Source organism: Eucyclogobius newberryi, unplaced genomic scaffold, assembly GCF_026437365.1.
Source record: "Eucyclogobius newberryi isolate DKJ021-1_F unplaced genomic scaffold, fEucNew1.0.hap1 SCAF_17, whole genome shotgun sequence".
Lineage (NCBI taxonomy): Eukaryota > Metazoa > Chordata > Actinopteri > Gobiiformes > Gobiidae > Eucyclogobius > Eucyclogobius newberryi.
In genome coordinates this window covers 24,420,539-24,447,194 of record NW_027315801.1, presented here as the reverse complement: position 1 = coordinate 24,447,194, position 26,656 = coordinate 24,420,539, and the positions used below count along the sequence as shown (strand labels likewise).

General features: G+C 39.8%; 2 protein-coding genes across 2 annotated transcripts; one reads left to right on the top strand and one right to left on the bottom strand.

Moving 5' to 3' along the window:
- Window positions 1–13,324: 13,324 nt before the first annotated feature.
- Window positions 13,325–18,426, bottom strand: e2f1 (E2F transcription factor 1). Its single transcript, XM_072449553.1, has 7 exons — window positions 17,099–18,426; window positions 16,696–16,789; window positions 14,849–15,068; window positions 14,621–14,773; window positions 14,178–14,292; window positions 13,834–14,104; window positions 13,325–13,591 (listed from the first exon to the last, which is right to left on the bottom strand). Exons 1-7 carry the CDS (start codon window positions 17,348–17,350, stop codon window positions 13,350–13,352), a joined length of 1,347 nt encoding a protein of 448 aa, XP_072305654.1. The 5' UTR covers window positions 17,351–18,426; the 3' UTR covers window positions 13,325–13,349.
- Window positions 18,427–18,923: 497 nt separating this feature from the next.
- On the top strand, window positions 18,924–26,181 carry znf341 (zinc finger protein 341). The gene is made up of 16 exons (XM_072449552.1): window positions 18,924–19,011; window positions 19,529–19,639; window positions 19,724–19,914; window positions 20,460–20,609; window positions 21,273–21,593; window positions 21,895–22,087; window positions 22,176–22,266; window positions 22,345–22,435; window positions 22,522–22,702; window positions 23,528–23,778; window positions 23,850–24,058; window positions 24,132–24,228; window positions 24,657–24,789; window positions 25,152–25,263; window positions 25,338–25,408; window positions 25,538–26,181. Exons 1-16 carry the CDS (start codon window positions 18,981–18,983, stop codon window positions 26,032–26,034), a joined length of 2,730 nt encoding a protein of 909 aa, XP_072305653.1. The 5' UTR covers window positions 18,924–18,980; the 3' UTR covers window positions 26,035–26,181.
- The last annotated feature ends 475 nt before the right edge of the window (window positions 26,182–26,656 follow it).

The following is a 26,656-nucleotide window of genomic DNA, read 5'->3' as shown; positions in this document are numbered from 1 at the left end:
CTACTGAGGAGTGGGACATCAAAAGTTATCCAAATTACATTGATACCTCTCACGGTCTCTGTGCGGCGAAGCCGCAAACTGTAGCTAGAATTTCAGAAATCTCCCATATTTAAAATTTCTGCCGTTTGCGCAGATAAAGTCCGAATTGCGTCAAATTAGAATCAGTTGTTAAACTCTTTGCCCTAAACCTACTTGAAGTGAAATAAATTCATTTGGCGCCACAGCGCCCCCTACAGATTTTATATGGAGGTTAAATGTTTAGTTTTGCGAAATTATATGAAATTTGACACACAACTCAATTTTAGCATCCCCATCAAAAAAGTCAATGAGACCCATGTCATAATTGTTATGGTGTTGCCGTAACGATGACCGAAACCTTCCATGTTATTCAAATGGGGAAATCGCCAGAACATGTTTACACTTTAGACTTTCACAAACTCCTCCCAGGGCGTCAGCCCTATTAACCTGAAATTTGGTGAGTCTCATCTTCAGGTGTGGACCATCAAAAGTTATCCACATTTTCATTCAAAGAGTCACGGTGTCTGTGCGGCAAAGCAGCACATTTTGCCAAGAATTCAAAATAAAATAGCTTTTTGATGGTAAAACAAAGGGGAGAAGATGTGACAGCGTCACAGATTCAGCAGTAGGCGTAATAAAAGGACAATTGGGGCGCATTAGCGCCCCCTCCTCTTGCGGCGTGGCGGCGGTGGCGTGGCGAGGGCCGATCATTGCCGCTTGCGGCTATATTTTTATTTCTTCTTATAATCTTGATTTTATGTTTTTAACTGAAACATGGCTTGACAAAAACACAAGAAATGTAGTTCTGATAGAATCTGCTCCACCCAACTTTAAGTTTGAATCTGAAACACGATAAAACAAAAAAGGGGGTGGAGTCTGTGCTGTCTTTAGAGATGAAATAATTACCCGCAGGTTGTCTTTTGGGGTGTTTTCATCATTTGAGTATGTATCCTTTAAAATGGAGCTAAAACGGTCTCCATCCATTCTCTTCATTGTTTTATACAAGCCTCCCCAGCACTGCCAAAGTTTTATTGATGATTTTACTGAGATGCTTTCAGTCGTATGCACAGACTTTGATGGTTTGGTCATTACAGGTGATTTCAATGTGCATGTTGATAATGTTTGTGACAGAGACGCTAAAGAGCTTGATGCTGTCCTTGAAACCTTCAGTCTTACTCAGCATGTGAGAGGCCCCACCCACAGCAAAGGACACACTCTAGATCTCATAATTACAAAGGGGGTAAATATTTCAAATGTTAATGTGATCGATGTTGCTCTGTCTGATCATTTCTGTGTCTTCTTTGACCTATCTGTTTCTCCCAAACCTCCGGTTGGTCCTGCAGTTGTTCAGAGGAGACACATAAGTGATGGCACAAGTGCACTGTTTATGGAAATGATAAACTTTGAAAATGTCTCATGTTCTAATGTAAATGATTTGTTGAACTCTGTTACATCTAGTGTTTTGAATGTTCTGGACACCATCGCCCCTATAAAGGCTAAAATGGTTAAAAATAAGCAGAAGGCGCAGTGGAGAAATGATGATTCGGTCAGGGCACAGAAAAGGGAGTGCCGCAGGGCCGAACAGAAATGGCGCAAGTCAAAGCTCCAGGTTCAAAAAGAGATTTACAAAGAAAAGCTGAACATGTACAACCTACTCTTATGTAGAACTAGGGAAATATATTTTTCTGAAATAATTGGAAGCTGCAGTAACAACTCGCGTGTCCTGTTTGCCACAGTAAACAGATTAACAAACCCTCCAGCTCAGCTGCCGTTAGAACTCATTTCCACATCCAAGTGTAATGAGTTTGCATTATTCTTTAATGACAAAGTTCAGGGCATTCAAAATGCTATAAATCCCACAATGCAAAAAATTACCCTAAAACCACCAAGACACTTAGAGCTAACTCACTTTGCACCAGTAACTGACAAAACTGTCCATGACATCATCACCAGTCTGAGTTCATCTACATGCTGCCTTGATGTGTTACCCACCAGATTTCTAAAGTCTGTGCTGAACAGTTTGTTAGCACCATTCACTCACATAGTTAACATGTCGCTTCAATCTGGAACATTCCCAATGTCTTTGAAAACTGCGGTCATAAAGCCTCTCCTAAAGAAGAGCAGTCTTGATGCCGCAGTACTGAGTCATTACCGGCCCATCTCTAATCTGCCATTTTGGGGCAAAGTCCTTGAAAAGGTTGTTTACCAACAGCTCACAGATTTCCTCTTAATAAACAACTCATTTGATGTTTTTCAGTCAGGTTTTAGACCTCATCACAGCACTGAGACTGCTCTTGTCAAGGTGACAAATGACATCCGCCTGAACACTGACACGGTCAAAGCCTCAGTCTTAATTCTGTTAGATCTGAGTGCTGCTTTTGACACTGTCGATCATGGGATCCTCTTACAGAGACTAGAGGACTGGGTGGGCATCACTGGCACTGCCCTAAACTGGTTAAGGTCCTATCTGGAAGACAGGAAGTACTTTGTTGAAATTGGTAGCTGTGTCTCAGACCACATGACCCTGACCTGTGGAGTGCCCCAAGGGTCAGTCCTGGGTCCCCTTCTGTTCAACCTCTACATGCTGCCGTTAGGTCAGTTGATACGCAGTGAAAATGTGTCCTATCACAATTATGCAGACGACACTCAGATCTATGTTTCACTATCGGCAGGTGACTATGGACCAGTGGATTCACTCTGTCACTGCATCCAACAGATCAGTTTGTGGATGCAAAACAACTTTCTCCAGCTGAACTCAGACAAGACTGAAATAATCGTTTTTGGCCCACAGAAACAAAGAGAAAGTGTTAGCGGTCACCTCCAGAGTCTCGCTCTAAAACCTACAAACCAAGTTAGAAATCTGGGGGTAATAATGGACTCAGACTTGAACTTTAATAGCCACGTCAAATCAATAACATCAGCAGCTTTTTACCATCTAAAAAACATTGCCAAAATCAAAAATATAGTGTCAAAACCAGATTTAGAGAGACTTATCCACGTGTTTGTCTCCAGTAGATTAGACTACTGTAATGGCTTGCTCACTGGCCTCTCCAAACGAGCTGTAAAACAGCTGCAGTACATCCAGAACGCTGCTGCTCGGGTCCTGACTAGAACCAGGAAGTATGAGCACATTAGTCCTGTTCTCAGGTCTCTGCACTGGCTCCTGTGGCTCAGAGAATAGACTTTAAATCAGCTCTGCTTGTGTACAAGTCTCTCCATGGCCTAGCACCAAAGTACATCTTGGATATGTTAGTGCCATATGAACCATCTCGGACTCTGAGGACCTCAAGGACCGGCCTCCTGCTGGTGCCCAGAGTCAGGACAAAACATGGGGAATCTGCGTTTCAGTTTTATGCAGCTAAAATCTGGAACAGTCTTCCTGAAGATGTGAGACAGGCTTCTACTCTGACAATGTTCAAATCTACGCTAAAAACAGTTTTGTTTAGCTGCGCATATGACTGAAACATTTTTTTCTTTGCACTCTTCTCTTTTGTTTGTGATTTTATTAGTTTAGAAAATCAGTTGGATTGATAATTTTTAATTTAGTTAATTTTATTGTATTTCTGTTTCTGTAATTTCTTTGTGATTTGAATGCATTTTTCCTGCTGTGTGAAGCACTTTGAATTGCCTTGTGTATGAAATGTGCTCTACAAATAAACTTGCCCTGCCTTGCCTTGCCTCTGCTGCAGACAGCTCTCTGCAGGGGGCTGGCTGCAGATACACAAGTAATTTTCTGAGGTGATCTGGTTTTAGCTGAATGTGTTGAATTTCACTTGAATATTCTGCTCTCAAGCTGCACACATGGACACTTTAGCAGCAGGTCATGGGTTATCTCTGAGCTTTTGTTCATTTTACAGGGCCCCACTCACAAAGCAAACAAAATATGAAATCATAAATTCCTAAGCCTAAGATTGAATACTACTAATAAAAAAAAACATCTCCAATGATAATGATTACAGTAAAAAACTAATATTCTGAGTATGATTATATCTTACATGTATTATTATTATAACTATTGTTAATGTTGTTGTTGTTAATGATGATGATGGTCCAAACAAAACTTCACTGGCTAACCGTAAGTAAACTCTCCACATATCAATGTCATTCTAGCCAAAATGGAAATGCTTTACTTTTATCTTACATTTTTTGGGGAGTAATTAAGGCATAAATGCAAGTTTGGTAGAAAGATGCCATAGAAGCGCTTTGGTGACGTTATTTTGAGATATTTTCGTGATATTACGTGATATTACTTCTCATAATCTTTGTTGTTATTTTGTATTTAACTTACCGAGGTCGATCCAAATGAAGTTCATTTGTTGTCAGATTTGCTCAGAAGAAAATATTAGGGAGGAGAAAGTTGAAAAAACGTTATTCTGACAGAAGAAAACATTTTTTTGATGGTTTTAAAGGTCCCATAACATGCAAAATCGACTTTTCAGAGCTTTTAACCTTCTTACATTGCTATTTGTGCTTCATATATGTACCCAGAGTGTTTTTTTGATTGATTCCCGCAGTGTTTAGCTATATTACAGACTATCTCCTTTCCTCGAATCTCCAAACTGACGGGCGGTGGGGCAAGACCGCGTCATAAGGGCAAGCACACGTCATCATGTGATATTTCTTAACTATTATGTTAAGGGTGTTGTACAACCCTTATTATTATCAATTATACACTTAGGATAGACTACGAAACGTGAAAAGCATGTTATGGCACCTTTAAAGTGCAGATTTGAAGGTAATGATGTTGGGCCCAGGCTCTTGCTGGCCCCTGGTGTTAGACACATCACATTGTTGCAAAAGGAATAAATTAACTTGCATATTGACTAAAAAAAAAATCACAAAATTATTGTATTTAGTCAAATTTAGCACATAAGTATTAAGTATGTATTTTAGTACTAGTTTTTATTTGGTTGTTTGTTTTTCAATACTAATGGCTGTTTGATTTGTACTACTTTCTAATCAAGTAAAACCATTCTTTTTTTCTTGTCTTTTGCAGATACCAAATACAAGAATGCTCAAAAAGAGGGAGAGGAAGCGTCAATTTTGGACTCTGGAGGCCATGACATTGGCACTGGAAGCGGTGCAGGCAGGCAGCATCAGGCAGGCTGGTCAGTTTCAGGGTCCCGAAGTCCAGCCTGTGTGACAGATTCAGTGGAAAGGTGGCCCGTGGTGCACAGCACACGTATGCCAGGCTCCATGTACAGCCAGCTGCAGTGTTGTGAGTTTGAATCCCAACTCCAACTATTTACTGCACAGTTTGGGGGTTCTGAAACAACAATTTGATGTGTCTAACCCCATTACACCCTGTCCTCTCCTGTTTAATAAAGCCTACGGGCAACAAAATCTTTTAAAACATTTAAAAAAAAAAGGAAAGGTGGCATCATGGAGGCTAAGAACCAACTCTCCAGCAAGGATGAGAATGCACTGGTGGAGTACTGCCTGTAGCACAGTTATGGGTTTCCACTGACATAGACTCCAAATATGGTGCTGTAGTGGCAAAAATCTCTAGTTAAGACAAAGAAGCAAGTTGTCTCGTTTCAAAAGTAAACTGTTTAATCTTGTGGCTGAATCAGAAAGAAACTCGTGTGGACTCGGCCATTCTCATAGAAGGCCGAGTCCACGCGTCTGTCTCTTGCCTGCTTCCCAAAATGTGTGTCTCCCAAAATCCTCCCGTCCCCCCTCTGTCCCCTTCCTTAAATCACCGATGATCACATGACCACACACACACAGAAGTTCCCGGTCACTGGTCTCTCAGGTACAAAGGAACCAAGGAGCAAATGGGACATCAAAGAAACAGTGGTTTCAGGAAGGAGACAGTACATAACATTTGCATTCATTCAATTCACATGTCTTGCCTAGTGTGAAACATAACGTGGGACTTCCTAGCCACTCCAGGGAGTCCGGACATGTAAATTTCCAGGCCAAAAGGGGTTGTCAGGCTGTTAGAACTAAATCTGATTAGAAATAGAATTGAAAGTTAAAAAGTAAAGGGCCAGATTATATTTTTTCCACAACAGTGCTTGGTCAGAAATGGTGGATACATTTCAGAGAGCAACACCATCAATGCCTCACAATTCGGACCCCAGAGCTTAGTGACCGCGGGAGGGCGTCCTGTGCCAAGAGTGGGCTAATTGAAGACTACTTTAAACTTCTTAAAAACACCATGGAGAAGTATGGACTGAGGGGGGGAAACCCATCAAATATTAAAATATACAACTACGTTGGGTTTCAGCTGGGCAGCCTTTGCAGGAAAGTTGCCATGCCCCGGAGGACAAAGCATGCTTATAGGCTGGCCCCTGGAACAAGAGGCCATATCACCGTCCTGGCCTGCTTTAACACCGGCTGGGGAGGATATCTCTCCATTTAGCATCTACAAGGGGGGATATCTAGGGAGCCCCTACAACAAGGAAGGGGTTCTTCATGCTCTCTATGGGAAGTCACAAGCAGGGAGGATGGAGAGCTCTTCCTCAAGTGGTTTGTCTGGATTTTCCTAAAGTTTGCCATCAAGGAGCGTCCGCTGCTGCCTGTAATGAAGGGCCACCAGTTCCACCCGCCAGAGCTGGTCGGAGCGGCACAAAGGGAGGGGTCGTCCTTCTGTGCTTACCGCCACACACCTCGCACATTCTACAGCCTTTGGATGTGAATTTTTTTGGACCCTTGAAGTCAGATTTATCAAGTGTTACAATCTTCTGGCTGTAAGCCACTCTTTTTATTCCCAAAAATAATTTTCAAGGGTTCTAAAACACTCATATCAGAGGTTAAAGTATTAGTTCCAGGGACTTGTGTTGTGTAAATTGTAAAATGTGTCAAGCATTATCATCATTATTATTGTTATTTTGTTATTATAGCTTTTTCATTGTTGTTAATATTACTGTTATTAACTGTTCATACTGTTTTATATTCTTATTTTCTCACATTCTCATTCTCGATATAACTATAAATGTCCTGTATAATAAATTGTTACTTTAAATGATTCATCATATTGTCACTGAATTATACTATATTTTCTAACCCCATTTCCTCTTCATAATGCTGATAATTTGGTACCACAAAATAAATAATAATTTAACTATAAAATGATTTATTTATTAGGCTATATAGTTAACAGTTTCACAAAATCTATAAATCTATAATTAGATTACTATGTGGACCTTTTAAAACATCCACCAGAGAGCGCTGTTTCCTGACAAACTAAAACAAAACTATGGTCGGACTTTTAAAAACGAGTCTTACTGAAAACATCTGTTTGGAAAACCAATGAAGCAAGATATCGTTAGAAACCTAACAAAATAAGCTTTAATCCACACTAATTGCATTTGTGATTGAGCTTAAACTCGCCGTGTTATGACTTGTTGAATTCAAAGAAGTGTTGACATTGTTAGCATAGATGTTATTATTTGAATGCTTGTTGTCAGCGTTGACGTCACGCACATAGCGACAGTGACATTAGCCACGTGACTTGTACGTCATAAAGACCCTGACTATAAATTTAGGCCGTGATTCCTTCATTTGCAGTCTGTTTCACTTGGCTGGTCACACACTATTGATAACACTCCCGCTGGACAAACTACTAGCTAACAGCTCTGTCAGTACTAGCTTAGTACATGTAGTAAGTACTCATTCTTTGTAAATCACAGTGAAATTAGCCCAAATTGCAGTGGGTTGATCAGTCTCTTCTTGGTCAAATTGCCGCCTTTATGATATTACTGTCAAACTGTTTCACGTCTTACTTAAATATACACTTATGGTGCTAATTTCAGATAATACTTGGGCATACTTTTGATACATTTCATAGCATCACAGAAAAAAATATTTACCATGAATTAACAGTTACTCTTTTTGCATCTTTACAGTTCTCCATAAAGGACCATCATGGAGTCAGAGACCAGACTGGACTTTCTGGAGGTCCTGAAGACTTTTGGATTACTGGGTCACTTTTTGGACAGTGATAGGTTGTTCCCATGTCCTCCACCTTGTCCTTCGGCCCCTCTGAAGCCTGAAGTCATCACTGAGACATTTAGCACCATCGATGTTGTGGCCTATTTGAGCACCATGGACTATGAGGAGATTAAGTCCACTCTCACTACATGGATTGAGGGCATGTTGGATGATCTAGGTTTGGTTGTTGATGCTGAAGTTCCAGCACTTGCCTCTGTGGGAGGGCCTTCTGTAACATCGATGCCAGCGTCCATACCTGCACAAGAGCTGAGAGGCAACCAACCTGAGGCCCACACTGTGGTTTCTCAGCAAATACACATGCCTACCCTGGGACCATACGCTCCAACTACTAGTCCTCAAATGATGGACCCGGCTGGTACATCATCCATCCTACATCCATTTGGAAAGTACGTACATGATAATAAAATCTCTGAATAGTTATGTTTGATGGATAAACTAATGTTTTTTCTTTTCATTTTTGTAGCAACTAGGAGACACTGTACACCAGGACACCTTCTACCGCTCATGGCTCCGTCCCTATGGCACCCAGCAATGTCACTTCAAGGTAACTTGAAAATAAATAAAACATTCTGGTTGAATAAGGTTATAACACTAGGCCACTAGAATTTAAGTCTGCATTCACTTACGTTTATATGTTTTCTTCTTTCAGGAAGCGACAGCGCGACTCTGTCGACTCGAACGTTAAGAAGCCATTAAACGCCTTCATGTTGTACAGAGCTGAGCAGAGGCTGAAAATTCAGGAGGAGCTCAACATCACCAACTCAGCTACAGTCAATAAAGAGGTGGGAAGGTGCTGGGCGTCTCTGTCTGAAGAGGAGAAGGCTCCGTACTTTGAACAGGCAAACAAACTACGTCTGGAGCATCAGGCTCTGTACCCCGACTGGTCGGTCAAGGACAATTATGGCAAGAAATGTAAGAAGAAGAAGATGAAAAACGTCTTTGCTGAGTCTGCATATGGCCCCGTCATGAGGATGAGTCCATATGCACCTGATCCTTTCTACCTGGTAGGATGGTTCCTACCAGCTTCAGACTGTACATGTATAGTTGAAATATAAAGATTTGTTGTAAATATTATAAATATCGTAATTTTCGGACTATAGGTCGCACCAACCAAACAAATGCATAACAGAGAAGAAAAAAGGCATATATAAGTCGCACTGGAGTATAAGTCTAGTGGAGTCATAGTCCAAAACTATGAAAAAAGGTGCGACTTATAGTATATATATGTATATATATAGACACATAGTATAAGGATTTGTTGTAGACATTTTAAAAAACTTGTTATAAACAAGTAAATATAAAGATTTTTTATAAGCACGTAAACATTGTAAATGGAAAGATTTGTTGTAAAAATTGTGTATACATATAAATATTTGTTTTAAACATTGTAAATATAAGCATTTATTCATGCATTGAACAACTTTGTATTATTTATTACATCCAAAGTGTTTTTGGATTAATCTACACACCCCTAAATGGAAGCACCTCAGCTACTTGCAGTGACACAAGGCTGAATGCAGCATACTAACATATTTAACAAATAAAGAAACTGGATGAGGAGAAAGTAAGGACATGGATAGACTTTAATAAAAAAGCAGTGCGATGTGTAGTGAACTGAACGTTAAGTCACAACCCTCTGAAGCATGCACTGTCCTGCAAGTTTTATAAATGGCATAAATAGCACAGTGGGCCCAATCACAACAATTAGAGATAAACTAAATGAAAATACTCCAACTTTTAGCCCTGAACGAGCCCAAGCTGTATAACTAGTGTCCAAAATAAATCCACCAGTAACACCAGAAAGGTTCACTGCTGTAGATCAAGCAGAGATAACTTTAGACTTTAGGTCCTCTAAAACCTCAGCTTGTGTCCTAGACCCAATTCCAAGCAGACTCCTCAAAGACATTCTCCCCCTAATTAGATTATATTCTTAACATAATAAATACCTAATTAGAAAGCAGTTGTGTTCCACAGTCCTAATAACATGCATTCATTAAACCACTTCTGAAAAAGCCTAAACATGATCATGAACTATTGGTAAACTACAAACCTCTTTCAAATCTTCTTTTTGTCTCCAAAATCATTGAAAGTATTGTAGATAATTGCACCTTAGATGCCCTATCTATCGACTCTGACCTGTAGGCCGGAGGAGCATCCGACCAGTGGATTCACTCTGTCACTGCATCCAACAGATCAATGTGTGGATGCAAAACAACTTTCTCCAGCTGAAATCAGAAAATACTAAAATCATCGTCTTTGGCCCACAGAAACAAAGATAAAGTGTTAGCGGTCACCTCCAGAGTCTCGCTCTAAAACCTACAAATCAAGTTAGAAATCTGTGGGTAATAATGGACTCAAACTTGAATTTTAACAGCCACATCAGACCAAATTAGCAACTTTTTACCATCTAAAAAACATTCCCAAAATCAAAAGTATAGCGTCTAAACCCGATTTGGAGAGACTTATCCATGCGTTTGTCTCCAGTAGATTAGACTACTGTAACGGCCTGATCACTGGCCTCTCCAAACGAGCTGTAAAACAGCTGCAGTACATCCAGAACGCTGCTGCTCGGGTCCTGACTAGAACCAGGAAGTATGATCACATTAGTCCTGTTCTCAGGTCTCTGCACTGGCTCCTGTGGCTCAGAGAATAGACTTTAAAGCAGCTCTGCTTGTGTACAAGTCTCTCCATGGCCTAGCACCAAAGTACATCTTGGATATGTTAGTGCCATATGAACCATCTCGGACTCTGAGGACCTCAGGGACCGGCCTCCTGCTGGTGCCCAGAATCAGGACTAAACATGGGGAATCTGTGTTTCAGTTTTATGCAGCTAAAATCTGGAACAGTCTTCCTGAAGATGTGAGACAGGCTTCTACTCTGACAATGTTCAAATCTAAGCTCTTGTTCAGCTGCGCATGACTGAAATGATTTCTTTCACTCTTCTCTTTTAGGTCTTAAACTGTTTTGTGATTTCTGTCAGGTCTGTCTAAAGTGTTCCATACTGTAAATAAAGGTGGCATATAGTACTATTGTTCATGAGCAACGATAGACAGATTTAAAATGCAGTGCAATAACGTCTTTTACCACTAGAGGCCGGTAGTTGAACACAAATAGTTGACGCTTCTAAGTCTCGTTGAAAAATGTATTTATTCACTGGGATTAAACCCGGCATGAGAATTGTTTGGTCCTCTGAATGTCTTTTATTGTTTTATATAATATAAGATACATATTGTATATTGTATGTTTTTAGCCTATTTTATCTATGCTTGTTTGTTATCTGCACAGTACTTTAGAGACAATGTGTTGTGTATAAGTGAAGATACAACAAACATAAAAAAATTATTAAAACATTTTTTTTTTATTTTTGTCCACAATTATTACAAAAGGGCATAGTTTTCTCGAGAAATAATTGAAAGTACAAAATTGTTCTACCCAGTATGTAACAACAAAAATAAAATTTATAGCAAAAATAGGGGCGGTTACTGGAAAATCAGTGTCCCTTAAAAGCATGGCAGAATAAGGGTTGGTATCAATCACATCTTACATTAATATATATTTTAAATCAAATAAAATGGGCATTGACAATCAATTTAACGTAATGATTGATTTTTGTGATTTGAGACCAACCCTGGTGCAAATGTGTCAAAGAAAATTCTAAATGAAATCCCACAAAACTGAAAACATAATTTGTTACCATTTCCACACACTCACACAAAAGCACTCTATGGCCCACAAATTACATTTATTCTCAAGAAGCCACAGTCTCAACAGACGAACAATCGAATTTAAATTATGGACTTAACATAACATTACCAGCATTAATTTAGTCAGATAAAGTCCAGTATTTTGTAAAAGGAACAATGAGAGACTGCTATTCCAAACCACCTTTGCCAGAAGCCCAATATCATGACATTTTAATTACATGACTCTGTGGGCCAGGAGAGAACCTAGTTTTACAAAATACTGAACCAGACTTTCAAAATTATAAGAGTAAAATATAATTTAACAACTGCCCCAGAAAAAGGGAAAAAACAATGATAAATTGTGTACCATTTCTCTCAGAAACCCCATTTAAATAAATATAAAAATCAACACAGAAACACAAACAAAATATTTTAACTTCAATCAAATCAAACATGTTAGCTTAGATAACTTAAAGATAAGGCATTTCTAACTATATAATAGTTCAAAAGGCAGTTTCTCATTTTCAACTTGATGAACTTGATGGACACATCATGCTGTTTTATAACAGAAGAACTTGATATCTGAATATTTAAGACAAGAAGACAACTAAATGTAACCTTGTGATGCCGATAACAAAAGCAGGATGTTTGGGTTGGACCAAAACAAAATAGTCTCTTCCATGAGCTATTCTTGGGGTCACGCTGATATGAAGCTCATTGTATTTAAATGTAGAAGGAAGGACGATGATGTAAGTCAGCAAGAGAATGAGAAGTTAATTTCTTCAGATTTTGAATATTACTGACAGCCAGCCGTCATGAATTAATTTGTCATTTAGACAAAAAAAACAACTGTCCATTACAAGTTTAAGGGCCAATCCCACACACTCGCAGGTGTATAAGAGAACATGCATTTCTATCCAGGACAATAAAAGATTTAGCACTCACACATATTTGCATTAAAACATACCTGCCACCTCCAAACACCTGAAACTAGGCCTAAATGCCTAACACACAGGACTAGTATCTGCTAACACAACTGCAGCAGTCTATTTCCTCACACTATTAACATTCAACAAAGTTTTACCTCATTTATTGCCACCAACATCTGGATTTATCCAAAATATAATTTAATTCCTAGTATTCAGTTGCTTTCTGCTACTCAGTAGATGTTAACTTGAGGTTTAAGTTTATAAAAGAGACATTAAGAGACCAACTGCTGGAGCTCTTACTACTTCACCATCTCTTTTTAAAAATACATTATTCTACTTAATGAACATGCCGTTTAGCATGTCATACCTGGATATTAATTTACTATTTCAGTTTAAAATATCAACTGCAGTGCCGCTTTTTGAACAGTGGGAACCCACATCTTTATAACCAGGACTGTTTTCTTCAGAACGTCCCCTGAACATGTGAGCTACAAAGATGTATGTGATGAAAGATAATCCGTCTTACATGCTCTGAAACACCTGCTCTATCCATGAAACATTAGCAACAAAACAACCTGACTTGGTACAAAATATCAAAAGTATATACTCACATAAATAATTTAAATAGCTAGAATAAAGCTAGGAACATTGTCTAAAAGGTTTACATGGCCAAGAAGAAGTGCTAGTAATCTGTACAACTCACATCAATGTACAAAATCCATTCACTACATTTACTCATGAATGCCAGTGACTGTCTTCTTCAGGAGTCCCCTAAAACATGGGAGAGGTCCCCAAACTCACTGTCGAACAGTTCACTGATGCCTTCATGGTCCTCCAGGCCGTAGTGGTAGTCGTGACCGTGAGGTGGGGACAGGTTAATGAAACCGTCCAATGGGAGAGGAAGTCCATCTCCACCCAGGAAGTCCGAAGTTGACAAATAAGAAAAGTCAAAGTCTGCCATGTCGCCCAGAGCAGGAAAGGGGTCCCCTCCGAGCAGAGACTCTATCAGAGCAATGAGAGTGTGAAGAGACTGATGGTTAATAATCTTTAGATGCATCAAAAACTCTCCATCTCCCTAATCTTCTGAGCACATTAGTAAAGTCAGAGCAAGACCTCAAATTAATTTGATATACTACTACATACAGGACTCCATGCAACTGAACACTTTGATTAGCTTTAATAAAGTAGAGTAGGAAAAGCTCTATTAGTATCTCTAACCATGATGAATGTGAAAGGCCACAGACCTGTGTCTCCCCCTAACAGACCGCAGACGTCCTGCTGAGAAGCCGCTGTCGCTGTGGAGCAGGTGGAGGTTGGAGAGGACAAACCCACTTCCAGGTCGGCTGCTGAAAGCCTGGATGGTGATTGGTAAGTGTGATGAGGGGTGAGAGACACATCTCCATTAGGTTTGAGAGGACTGCTGCCTGTAACTGGACTGCAAACTCCAGAACTGTCTTCAGGGCAGAGGAAGACGTCGATAGGCCCTTGCGTGCTTTTGAGCGACACCTGGTAACCCTGAGTTACACACAAACCAATGTTACAATCATATCATCTTAGGGAAGTCAAAGAGCATGGACCATAGTCGTACCTCGCTGGGCTCAGAAACCTGCATCTGTGTCTCTGGAGGAGCTCGGATGACCATCACCAGCTGATCCGGAGAGTCAAAAGACTTCTTCAAGTCCTGGCACCGCACATATCCCAACGTGAACAAAATTAAGGACAACCACAGATAACACATGGGGCAAAATAGCGCCGCAGAGGAGAGTGAAGCCAAGACGTTTTGTTGTTTAGGAACGATCTTTACCGTTTATATTAAGTTTATGTTTCCTAAAAGAATGGGTATGACTATTTGCCCATATTTATGCTCCACAACAGTCACAAAAGACACAAAGTAACTGCACCAACAGCAGGCTTTACCTTGACTATGAAACAAAAGACTTTAGTGAAACGGAACTTTTCTGAACATGAATTGAACGCACAATCAAGCTCTTTCAGCTTTGCCTTCTGGGATTGTCACTTGGAAAAGGATATTTCTTATTCTGTTGATCTTCTGTGAGCATTTTCAGTTGTAAGTTGCATTTGGTTATCAACTCATCCAACCTCTCCTCTGTGTCTGAGAGATCGCACACTTCTCTCTGTAAATCTTTCTGACGGGATACGGCTTCCCCATCAATACGGTTCCCACTGTTGGAATGAACGGAGAAACAAATGTAAAGAAAAGGTCAACAACTAAAAAACAGAGAAGGATTAGACACGCACAGCCACTGAATATGGTTCTTGGACTTCTTGGAGATGAGCTGAATGCCCTCCAGGACGTTGGTGATGTCATATATTCTCCTCTTTTGCACGTCCAGCACCTGTGAGGCCCAGTTGAGATCCACCACTCCGTCAGCAGACTGGGACAGGAGGTCCAGGAAGCGCTTGGTGGTCAGGTTTAAGGACGTGTCATAACGGGACTTCTCAGAGATGATTCGAGGAACTGAAAGAATAAACAGAGCAGTGAAGAGCAGAATAAAGGAACTAACCACCTGTTGACATACATAATAATGACAAGCTGGTGTTTTTTAGTCAAACGCACTTGTTCAGGTTGAACACACATAGATCACAAAACATGTAACAAAGAAAAGGCGCTGTATTTTGAGTTGATTAAGAAGTGTTTCTCCTGGGGGTGTTTGTTTTTTGTCACTCATTTATGCCGAATATGCCAGACAGAGCATCAACAAATATACCCAAATTCTGAACAGTTTTTCTCCTACATTTGAAGACATGTGACTAGAAGATGGCGCTGCAGACGGATGCCCTGGTGTGTCGGTGTACTTTGTTTTGTCTGTTTTTGTACGTATTGTTGTGTGTCAGTGTCCTATCAGAACCACAACTCCTACAGATTTAGTTCTAGTTTTTTTAAGCATCTTCTGCGGAAATAAATCCTTTTATTGGGCAAAAGAGTGTGCTGGTGCAGCAGTAACAATCCAGAGTTCAATGCCCAGAAGACAGTTGGACTCATGAACACTTCAGTCAGTTAAACCATAATTTAAATCACTCACTGCAATGTTGACTTTCTGCACTAAATATGTAAATTTAACTAAATTTTGAGTACATAGTAAGCCTATTTTTATTTTCCAGTTAATTTAAATAGTTTTTCCTCAATGCATGCCCTTTTTCATTCTATATATCTTGTTTTTTTTTATCATTGTTCATCGTATATATGTACGTTGTATGTTGCACCGAATCACCAAAGAAAATCCCTATGTTTGTTAATTTTGGCAATAAACCTTTTCTGATTCTGAATACTTATTTTTTAAAGACATTATTACATACAATGGAGTATTTTTTCCACACATAATCCCTAAAAAAGTAGCAGTTACCGTTTTACCCTCATACTTTATATCTTTATACATTATATACTGTACACCGTAAATAAATATATATATATATATATATATACTTTTTTTTTAATTGATTAGAACTTAAACTTGCATTGATTTCTGAAAGAAATGCAGTGAATGCAGTTTGAGCATAGTGCTGTTTCATATTTAATTTCATCATCAATCATGTCTATGTGTGAATACTAATCAAATAAATTAACTACACAATTACTTAATTCTGTTTGTATACCGACTAATACTTACGGTACAAATACACATATGCTTATCTTGCCATATAACACAATATTTAGTTTGAGTAAAACATAAAAATAAGGTGGATCCATTTTTGTTTTCCTTCAAACTACAGGAACTTACTGTGGATTACAACATATTCAGTATTCAATAAGAACGTGGCTTGTTACAAAAAATGTTTTTGTTTTGTTTCAAGCGTACTTATTAGCACAAAATGTAATAATGCATGAACAGTGGGTAATTACACCATTTATCTCATACAACCATATTCCTCAATGTGCCTCCTGCATTTTAACACTAGACAGCAAAAAACAACCGACAGGCTCCGACCCTGATCTTTTGACATGCCAGACTTTGACGACCAGGACAAGACAATGCCAGTGTGAAAGGCTGTTGTGTGTCTTTATGAAAGGACAAGTGTTGGGAGGGCAGAGACAGCTGCGCAGAGGTCACCGGGTCAGGGAGGTGACCTAAAAGTGCAGTACAAACCTCGCGGAGGGGCTGGAGTGGAGGGGGGAGCGGTGGAGGGCCTGGTGGTGCTCACATACTGATGGTCACTGTCCAGGTCCAACTTCCTCTTTACCTGTGCAATTAACAACCAAGTTTATCATCTTTTCATTATCAACTGAAGATTGTTTACAGGTCAAAGGGGCTCTTGGTAGTTTATATGACTTCAAACTTACCTATTACTACCATTTCTATGAATGATACAAGAATATGCATCGAAAGCAATATTTCTATTTCATACTATAACATTCAAAACATATTTAAAAGTGATTTCTAAGAGCACTGAACGCAGGGTTATTGCTCAGAGTCAAAGTGGAGATAATGAAATCAAAAGTGTATAGTTCACTTCAGCTAAACGTGTCTTTCCCTTTCGTTTTGCCCTCACCGGTGGTCTTCCCAGAGGCAGACGTTTCTTGTCTTGAATGGCAACATTAGGGGGTCCTTGTGGTGTGGCGAAAAGCAGTATTTCGCCGGTGCTGGTCGGGGCAGCAGCAGGGTGGAGTCCCTCATGGCCTGGGCTGGTGATGATCACAATCTGGTGGTCCTCTCCAAGCGCTATTGTCCCAGAGTTCAGCAAAGTCTCAAAGTCTGCCAACAGGTCCTCCGATGTGCGTCCAGATATCAGAGTCTCTGACATGGCAAAAACCTATTCTACTGGACAGTTCAGTGCAGGCTCAGATGTTATAAACACTGGGGGCTACTAAGCTAAATGCATTTGCAGGAATTTCATTTATGTTGCAAGATGTTGTGCTTGTATCATCCTATTTACAAATGATATCTCGTCTTGAAGTTTGACATTTCAATATAACTACCTATTTATAACGATGGTAAATGTATAAACTACACATATAAATAGTCTACACTTCAAAAACTTGACTTATTCACAGACGACTGAGCAGCAAACAAGACGTATTGTGGCATCAAACAGGAAATTAGTCAAATATAATAACGCAGCTAAATGCACTGAAGCTTCTCCATTTGCAACTCTATTGTAAAAGAATGGACAAACTTAGCCTCGATTAGACAGCCATGCGGCACAATAAAAAGCTTTAGATTAGCGGGCTAGCAGCAGAACAGGCTAATCTTTTGTTTTCATGTGTCCTGTCAGTACAGTGTACTGCGAGGCCTGGCCACACTGTCACAGACAAAACTACAGCAATGCTAATGCGCTAGCTTAGGTCCGAGTACGAATATGAGTGATACAAGTGACCGATCGGGCTGCCAAAAGAGATATTTACGAGTTTAGTCTATTTAGAAGTGGTTAAACGAGAAGCACGGCTGACTGTAAGAACTATTACAACTTTATAACTGCTTTACAAGAGTAGGCTAGCAGGCAAAAAACACAAAACGGTGCAAACGGCAGATGTTTCAGAGCACAAGCCCTCAAAAGCACGGGCATCGGAGTGAAAATTACACAGAAGTCTGCATCTCTGTCCATGAAAGTCCGGATCTGATTAGCATGTTAGCGCTAGCCGCAGTTCTTCAACCCCCTCGTTTTGTTGGGGCACTCAGGAAGCTGGATCTACAAGCAAAGCAAAGCGTGAAATAAAAACACAAATCCGTTTAAAAGACCAGCCGTGGCTCCAGCGGGTGCTTCTCCCTGTGTCACGTCCACGGACAAAAGCCCCGTCCCGACCCCGCTGTTATTGTTGTTATTGTCCCAGCTGATCTACATCGAAACAAGGGTCGGGCAGTTTTCGCGCGAAACCCTTTTTGCCGCGAAACTATCACGTGAGCTAATCTGAGTGATGCCATTGGCTGAGAGGACGTACTTTCCGCAGGGCGGGACTGAAGAGGTGTCATTTGTCCTCGCAGCTGCCGCTCACTGTCACGAGCTCAGAGACATCGAGCAGATGAGGCGTTCACGTCCCTGAAGATGTGGGAACAAAAGGAGTCCTCACAGTAAACCCAGAGTAAACCATAAAGGGTTGTTCTATTTTCACGAATTTTCTGAAAATGTGTACCATCATAATATATAATCTAATAATAACAATAAAAATCAAATAGTATTGTTATACTAGGGTAAGGAGTTGAAAACAATGTGTTTAATCTACTTTTGTTTACATCTGCTCTTTTTTTTTAATAAGGATTTACTACTATAACACATTTAAATGGTCTGGCATAATTCTGATCTTAAACCACTTGTTTTGGACACGAGACCTTTAGTAGCAAAAGTGACATGTAATAGAAAATCACACTCTCTCTCGTGCCCTGAACAAGCAGACTGTGCCAGTCGAGTGTCAATCTCTCAGTAGGACAGCTTCAAGATGGCGCAGGCAATATTTGAGGTACTCGAAGGTATGAATTATCCATTTATTACAGCATATTCACTCATTTGAGTTTACTACAACCACCATACATTGACGAATAAAAACGTTCTCATTTTTACATACAAACCATTATTTACGAGACCCTCAGTTGCTTCTACATTATGAATTTACAGTGATGAAGGATCACATTTACACATTTTAAAATGTGTTTATTATTATATCAGTTTCTTGAAGTCATATGCGTTAAAAACATACGTACATTTGCATTTTGTAAATAGTAACACTGCATTCTACACTATAATTAATGGGAGTTAGTTTGAATAGTTGAGTGGTTGGTATGGAATCTCCAAAAAACTGTGACTTTGTTTACAAGCTAAACATGAATGAATGGCCGTAGTGTTTGTGTGGTAAACATAAACGTACAATTACAACATATTTGTTTATTTGATGATAAACTGTCACCTCAAAATTAAACCAAAAGGTACATGCAAAAACAGTGTATGAATAAAGACTAACTGTATATTTGATTCCTCCTTCTTTTGCAGGCATGGATAACCAGACAGTGTTGGCCGTTCAATCACTGCTCGATGGCCAAGGCGGAGTTCCAGACCCCAACAATCAAAATGTCTCTGGGACACCCACTATCCAGTCTATGGGTAGCTGAAATAATAAAACTTCATTATTATTATTTTGTACATTATTGTATGATGAAATACATGTAAACAATGTATTTTTCACAGATGATGAGGATGTGTTTTTGTGTGGGAAGTGTAAGAAACAGTTCAACTCGCTCCCTGCTTTCATGACACACAAGAGGGAGCAGTGCCAGTCCAATGCCCCATCCCTGTCCACTGTGTCCCTGGCCTCAACGAACGTCTACACCCCCGTCCCATCAATAAGCTCTGTACCACAGGCTCCTACCAACAGACAGGTCCGTTCTTGTGTAACTACTATGCAACAAATGTTATTATTATGATAGTTATAATTATAATGTAATGATATATGACGCAGCGATTGCTCATGTGTTATTAACGTGATTGTAGTTTGAAGATACGTTTAGTCATAAAACAATAATAGAGAATAGAGCAAACTTTTACTACTAAATATTTATAATGTACATTGAGACTTTTTATATACATAATCAACCAAATAACTGTTGGGATATGGTGAATGAAGGCTTCTGGATAGAGAATCAGAAAGTGATTATTTGTTTTTGGCATTTTGATTTAATGATGTCACTATCTTTTCATTTGTGTTTTAGACTCCGTAAAGACCAGGTAAAGATTATTATTATAAAAACTACGATCACGATTATTTTTATAGATTACCTTTCACAATTAGTTGATCAATGGTTGTAATGATGAATGACCGTTTGCTATTTTAATTAAAATGCGTTGGAAAGTTGTTCTTCATCAAACACACTGAATGTTTGAAATGTTAAAACAAAATAAGATTTTTTGTTTTTCTTGTTTACAGGTGTCCACATACATCACAGTTCCCCCCTCTCCTCTGACTCACACTCTGGTCCAGGGAAACGTTCTGGTCAGTGACGAGGTTCTTATGTCAGCCATCTCTGCGTTCACCTCTATCGAGCAGCCTATGGCCAGCATGCAGGCACCAGTGCAGGTAACACAAGAAACTCAGGTTCTACGATGTCTCAGGTCAGAATAAAAGTTCTGTGGTTTAAGTCACAGTGACATATTAGTGCTGCAGATGCCGGAGGGAAGGTGAGTGGTTAATGTGGGAGAACATCTTCACATTTCACTAAACTTTGTGATTATATTTACGATTTTACAACAAAAAAAATGAATATTTTTCCCAAGCTTATAATTTTACACACCTGATATCGGTTGAGGCAATTCTATAACTGTTTTCTAACAAACATATTGTAATCAAAGGACACAATCCATACTTTTATTTTTCATTTTTTCTTCACAAACTGCCACATAACTGATTTAAAACTATGATAAATATTTACCACAGGGACTATCCCACCAAACTAAGTAATAATTTGAAAATTCACTTTCCTGTCTTTATTGGGAAATGTGTCATATACCTGTCAAGAGTGTCAGCTGTGTGGTTCCCTGTGATACACCAAATCTTGAGCTTGGATCCTGGACCAGAGCTGGAGGTTTTAGGTTTGTAGTGAGACTCTTCATACTTGGAGGAAACCCTGACACAGGAAAAACATGTATCCTCAACACAGGAACTAGTATACGGACCTAAAGAGTAATAAAAGCATGTAGACTCCCTTAAATAATACCTCATTTGTCCCTGATTTGCCTGCAGAGCAACCTGAGCATGCACACAGCTGGAGTGTCGTACCTTCAGCATCACCACCACCTTCATCACCATCACCATCCCCAGCAACAGCAGCAGCAGCAGCAGCAGCAGCAGCAACAACAGCAGCAACAGCAACAACAGCAGCAACAACAGCAGCCTCAACCCCCGCAGCAATCGCAGCTGCCCCCATCCCAACAGAATCTGTCCTCTCAGGTCCCAGCCAGCCATAGCAACTCCGTGGTACAAGTATACAGCGCTTTACCTCAAATGTCCGGAACCAGCGCAGAGATCCACACTCTAGGACTACAGCCATTTCATCCTGTACAGGTAATCATAAAAGCAACAGTAGCAGGGAATAGTAGCATGTACCTTTTTATATTTAATTTTTTTATTTTGTTTACAGGTATATAAAACATAAAAACACAGCCAGAGAGAGCAGGAAACAAAAATAAGATCGGAAAAAAGGCTGTAAAAGGCGTCAAAAGAAAATTAAGGCACATATTGTCTTAAATAAAAAGTTACATTTGGTCCAATGTCGGTCAAATGTGTACATTTTTAGATTAAGTCTGAATGTATATTTTAGTATATTTTCTATTGGTGTGTCTAACCTTTTTCATGTATCCCATAGGTGCCTAGTCAGTGTGTAGGGAGTCAGTCCTTTACCTCTCCTCTGGTCTACAGTCCTGGAAAACAAGAAAACCCGTCCTCAAAAACCAAAACATGCAGCGTCACCACCAACATGAACGAGATGGGAGAGTTTGAAAAGGTTATTATCCCCAAACGTCCGAGAAGCAGCAAGAAAGGGACAGCAGGAGCAACAGGTTTGTGAGCAAAATGTGTTGAACAGATCGAGTCCTTCTGAAAACAATACAGCAATAATAATGTCTTCCTATCTGTCCTCCGTGGCAGAGCATTTGAAAGGGAAGGGTCCGAAGCTTAAATGTAATTTCTGTGACAAAATTTTCTCAAAAAATTTTGATCTTCAGCAGCACATTCGAAGGTGGGTTATTACTTAATGGAATTGGTTAATAATCCCCTTTTTATTTCAATTGTACCGTTGCGTTTTCATTGTACACAGTCACACCGGAGAGAAACCATTTCAGTGTATTGTCTGTGGCCGTGCATTCGCCCAGAAATCCAATGTGAAGAAACACATGCAGACTCACAAGGTATGAAAGTGTCGCGTGGATGTGGTTAATTTCAATACACAAACATAAATGCTATTGTCAAATCTTATATCTGTATTTATCCAAAGGTATGGCCTATGGGAACATCCAGCACAGTTTCCAGGTCTCCAGTCACAGTCAAAGTGGTGCCAATGTCGTGTCACGAAGAAGACAGCAATGACAAACAGCAGCAGCAAATGGAAGAGGAAGGGGAGGAGCCTGAACTGCAGAGCATCCAATCACAGGCCGAAGAGCAGCAGGCACAAACAGGTAAAGCTTACAGCACATTATACTTATGTTCCAGACCATATTCTACACCTGTGATTACAACAATGTTTGTGCAATTTAACCAAAAAAAACAACAACAAAAACTGTTTAGAAATTTCTTTGGACATTCCTTCTCATCTGATCTTTTGCAAAGTGACTGCATACTGAACATTTGGCTGACTTCTACAGACCTGAAATACAGCAAGTGCCACATTTTTGCACTAGAAAATAAGAACAAAATCAGTTTGAAAATGCAGTCTTGAGTTCGAACCCCGACTCTGACAATGTACTGCATGTCTTCCCCTCTCTCTCATCCCCCATTTCACGCTTACCTTTGCTGTCTAATAAAACCTTCGGGCCAATAAAGTCTTTATGATGCTAATAAAGTTGTGAACCAGTATTTTGGGAAAGTGACATAGATAAATCTTCAACTTTTGTCCATTTACTTTGATACATATATATTAACAAGAGGTGCTTGCTCACAAATCTGTCTCATAATGTGACAACACCACAAATCCTGTTCACAAAATGTTCTGAGCCACCTCTCCAAAGAAATAGGATTTGGAGTTGATTCTCAAGACCTACAGTGTGAACACAGCCTTAAAATAGTTAGTTAGCATTACTGGATACAACATATCAAATACCCTTTGACATGTAACATGTATTGAGTGGGACATAGACCCAAACATGAAATAAGAAACATTGTGAAATTATGTTATTATTATCAGCATAAAAAGTATTCCTGCAAAGTACAACAATGAAAGCCAGAAAGCCTTTCAGAATACTGTATATTTTTGTTAAAGTTCTGTTGTTTCTGGCTGTTTGCAGAAGCTGCCAGGGAGCTGGAAGAAAGTGTGACATCAATGCAGGCAGATCCTGGCACAGGCCAAGAACACGCTGCTCAAAACGACCACACACAGGTCCAGAACCAAAGCCTGAACACTCAAAGTGAACAAAACCAAACTCAGTCCAAACAGATGGTGGTGATCGACAGCTCATACCAGTGTCAGTTCTGCTCCAACAAGTTCAAAACGTACTTCCAACTAAAGTCTCATCTTACTCAGCACAAAGGAGAACAGGTGAGTGGGGTGTCAGTTAAAATGCACATTTCTTTTATTCTTATCTTAAAACATTGTTTTCTTTCTTTTAGGTTTATAAGTGTGTGTTAAAGTCCTGCTCCCAGACCTTTCAGAAGCTGGACCAGTTTCTCGAACACATCCGGACGCACCAGGAGCAGCTGACGTACCGCTGTCACCTCTGTAACAAAGTGTTCCCCTCACTGTTTGAGCTGGGGGTGCACCAGTACTCGCACTGCTTCTGTCCCCAGCAGAGCACACGTAAAGAGGCCACAGTCTACAGGTCAGGCCCTAACGGCAGTCTGCAGAGAAAGAATCTGTTAGTGGATGAATGTGACCACCATTCTGTTCTCCAGGTGTTTAAAGTGCCAAAGTAGATATTCTACTCAAGAAGCCCTAGAACAACATCTACTCACTGCTTCACACAGCTTTCCCTGTCCACACTGCCAAAAGGTAGTGTATATTGAAACAAAGCATATACTTGAACGCCTCAGTTGTTGGGCGGGTGAGGTTGGCGACTCCACACAGAAGGCTCTGGTTTCATTTCCAAAGCCAGGGTTTCCGCAGTAAGAGCATGATAGTTGTCTAAGTTAATTTTATAAAAAAATAAATATATAAATACATGTACTGACAATGATGTGCAAAAAAATATTGAAGACGTGGCAAAAAAACCAAGCTTATTTTGCCACGTCTTCAATATTTTTTTATGTAGAATTTTAGTAATTCAGTTTTCTTAATCAGAATCAGAAAAAGCTTTATTGCCATTGTCATTGAACAAAATTCACAAAGTATGAATATAATATAAACAAGTAATAACTGTATGATATGAATATGATAACATTATTTTGTTTTTAGATGTAATGTGTGTGTTTGTCCACAAGGTGTTCCCCTGTGAGAGGTACTTCAGACGCCACCTCCCCACCCACGGCATTGGACGAAGGTTCAAGTGTCAGATCTGTAAAAAGGCCTTTAAGACAGAACACTACCTCAAACTGCACTCGAGGATTCATTCAGGTACAACATAGTGTAAAAAAAACTATACACCAACAGTAGACCAAGGGATCGGCGAGCAAAACCATTACTTGGTCTTTGATGTTGTTTAACCAAAAGTGATGTACCGTATGCAGTATTTATAGGAAAAAAGTTTTGTTTCTGAAACCGTCAGAAGAGGGCAGTAGGACTCCAGCAACTGGCAGCAGTTGAAATCAAGTTGAAAATAATTCTTGCATTGATTTGCAGTGTATTGAAAACACAAAATAACACTAATATGAAAATTACCAAAACAAAAAAGTGGTGCACTGCTCAGACAAGTTGATTACCACATACCCCAACCCTTGTAATAAATGCTTGTATGTCTATATTTCACATATTTCCAGGGGAAAAGCCATACAAGTGTTCATTATGTGATGCCACATTCAACAGAAAGGACAAAGTCAAGAGACACATGCTCATTCATGAACCGTTCAAGAAGTACAAGTGTCCTTTTAGGTATGTTTGGGTTTCGAGGGCCCTTTATCACTTCCTGCATTAAAAATGTACGATTGTTTTGTTTATCCCTCCAGAACACACGTGGGTTGCACAAAAGAGTTCAACAGACCAGACAAACTCAAAGCACATATTCTGTCTCATTCAGGTGAGGTTAATGAAGTATCATCGAAAATACAGACTAACCTTTAAACTACAGTATATGTACAGGCAAAACAAACACGATAAGTGACTTGCGTTTATCATTAAATGTTAACCATATGGTATGTTCCTTCAGGTATCAAGCCATACAAGTGTATTTTCTGTCAGAAGGCCTTCAGTCGGAGAGCCCACATGTTGGAGCATCAACAATCTCACACAGACAATTACCGCTTTAGATGTTCCTCATGCAACAAGGGCTTCACCAGACAGAGCTACTACAGGGACCATAAATGTCCAGCTTTGGGGAGTGGGCCAGGAAATGAAGACGAGGCGGCTGAGGCGGAAGAGGAGGAGGAGGAGGAGGAGGAGGAGGAGGGAGAGGAGGAAGATGAGGAAGAGGATGATGAGGAGAAGAACGGGGAGGACAACAGTAATGATGAAAGCCAATTTACAAACAATCAAGGGCTAGTGGAAGAATGTTCAAATGATGCTCAAAAAAGAGCACCACAGGAGGAGAATAGAGAGAGGGCAGAAAGTGATGAAAACTGTCAAGCCGCCATGTCCATTGTGGAACTACAGGAAAGAGAGGATGGAGAGGTGGAGCAGAACAGTTTACAGCAGCCGTGTTTGTAGGTCACACAAACACAAGTATTGCTCCGACTATTGAACTGAAGATATTTGTACTTTTGTTATTTATATGTATCTATCAAATATTATATTTTTAATGCCCAATATAAGCTACCAAAATGTGCATATGTAAATAAAAGTATATTCAATTTGGGTCCTGGAACAGCATTCTTCATTTTCACCTCTAGATGGTGCCAAAGGTACATAATTTTTCGCTTTAATTCAACTTGTTTTGACTTTGTTCGGCTGGATTGAGTGTTTTCGTGTCATCGCGATGTGCCCTGGCTCCGAGCCCCCCCGGCCCCCCTGCGCCCCCCCGGCCGGCGCCGTACCGCGTTTACACAAAGGAGGAACTCATGAGACTGCGGAGAACAGTCGTCTTACCCGGAGATCGTCACGTTATCCCGGCGGACATCCTGAGATTTTTATAAGAGATCTTCTACTGAGAGTGTTTTTCAAACTTCCTATAAGTTATTTGTTCTTTTCTTCTGTATCTACCTCTGTATCTACCTGCGTTGCATCAATGGAATTTCCCCATGTGGGACAACAAAGGATTATCTTATCTTATCTTATCTTAATTATTCATAATTATTTCATTAAAAAGTGATATGGGTTCGGTTATGTGTAT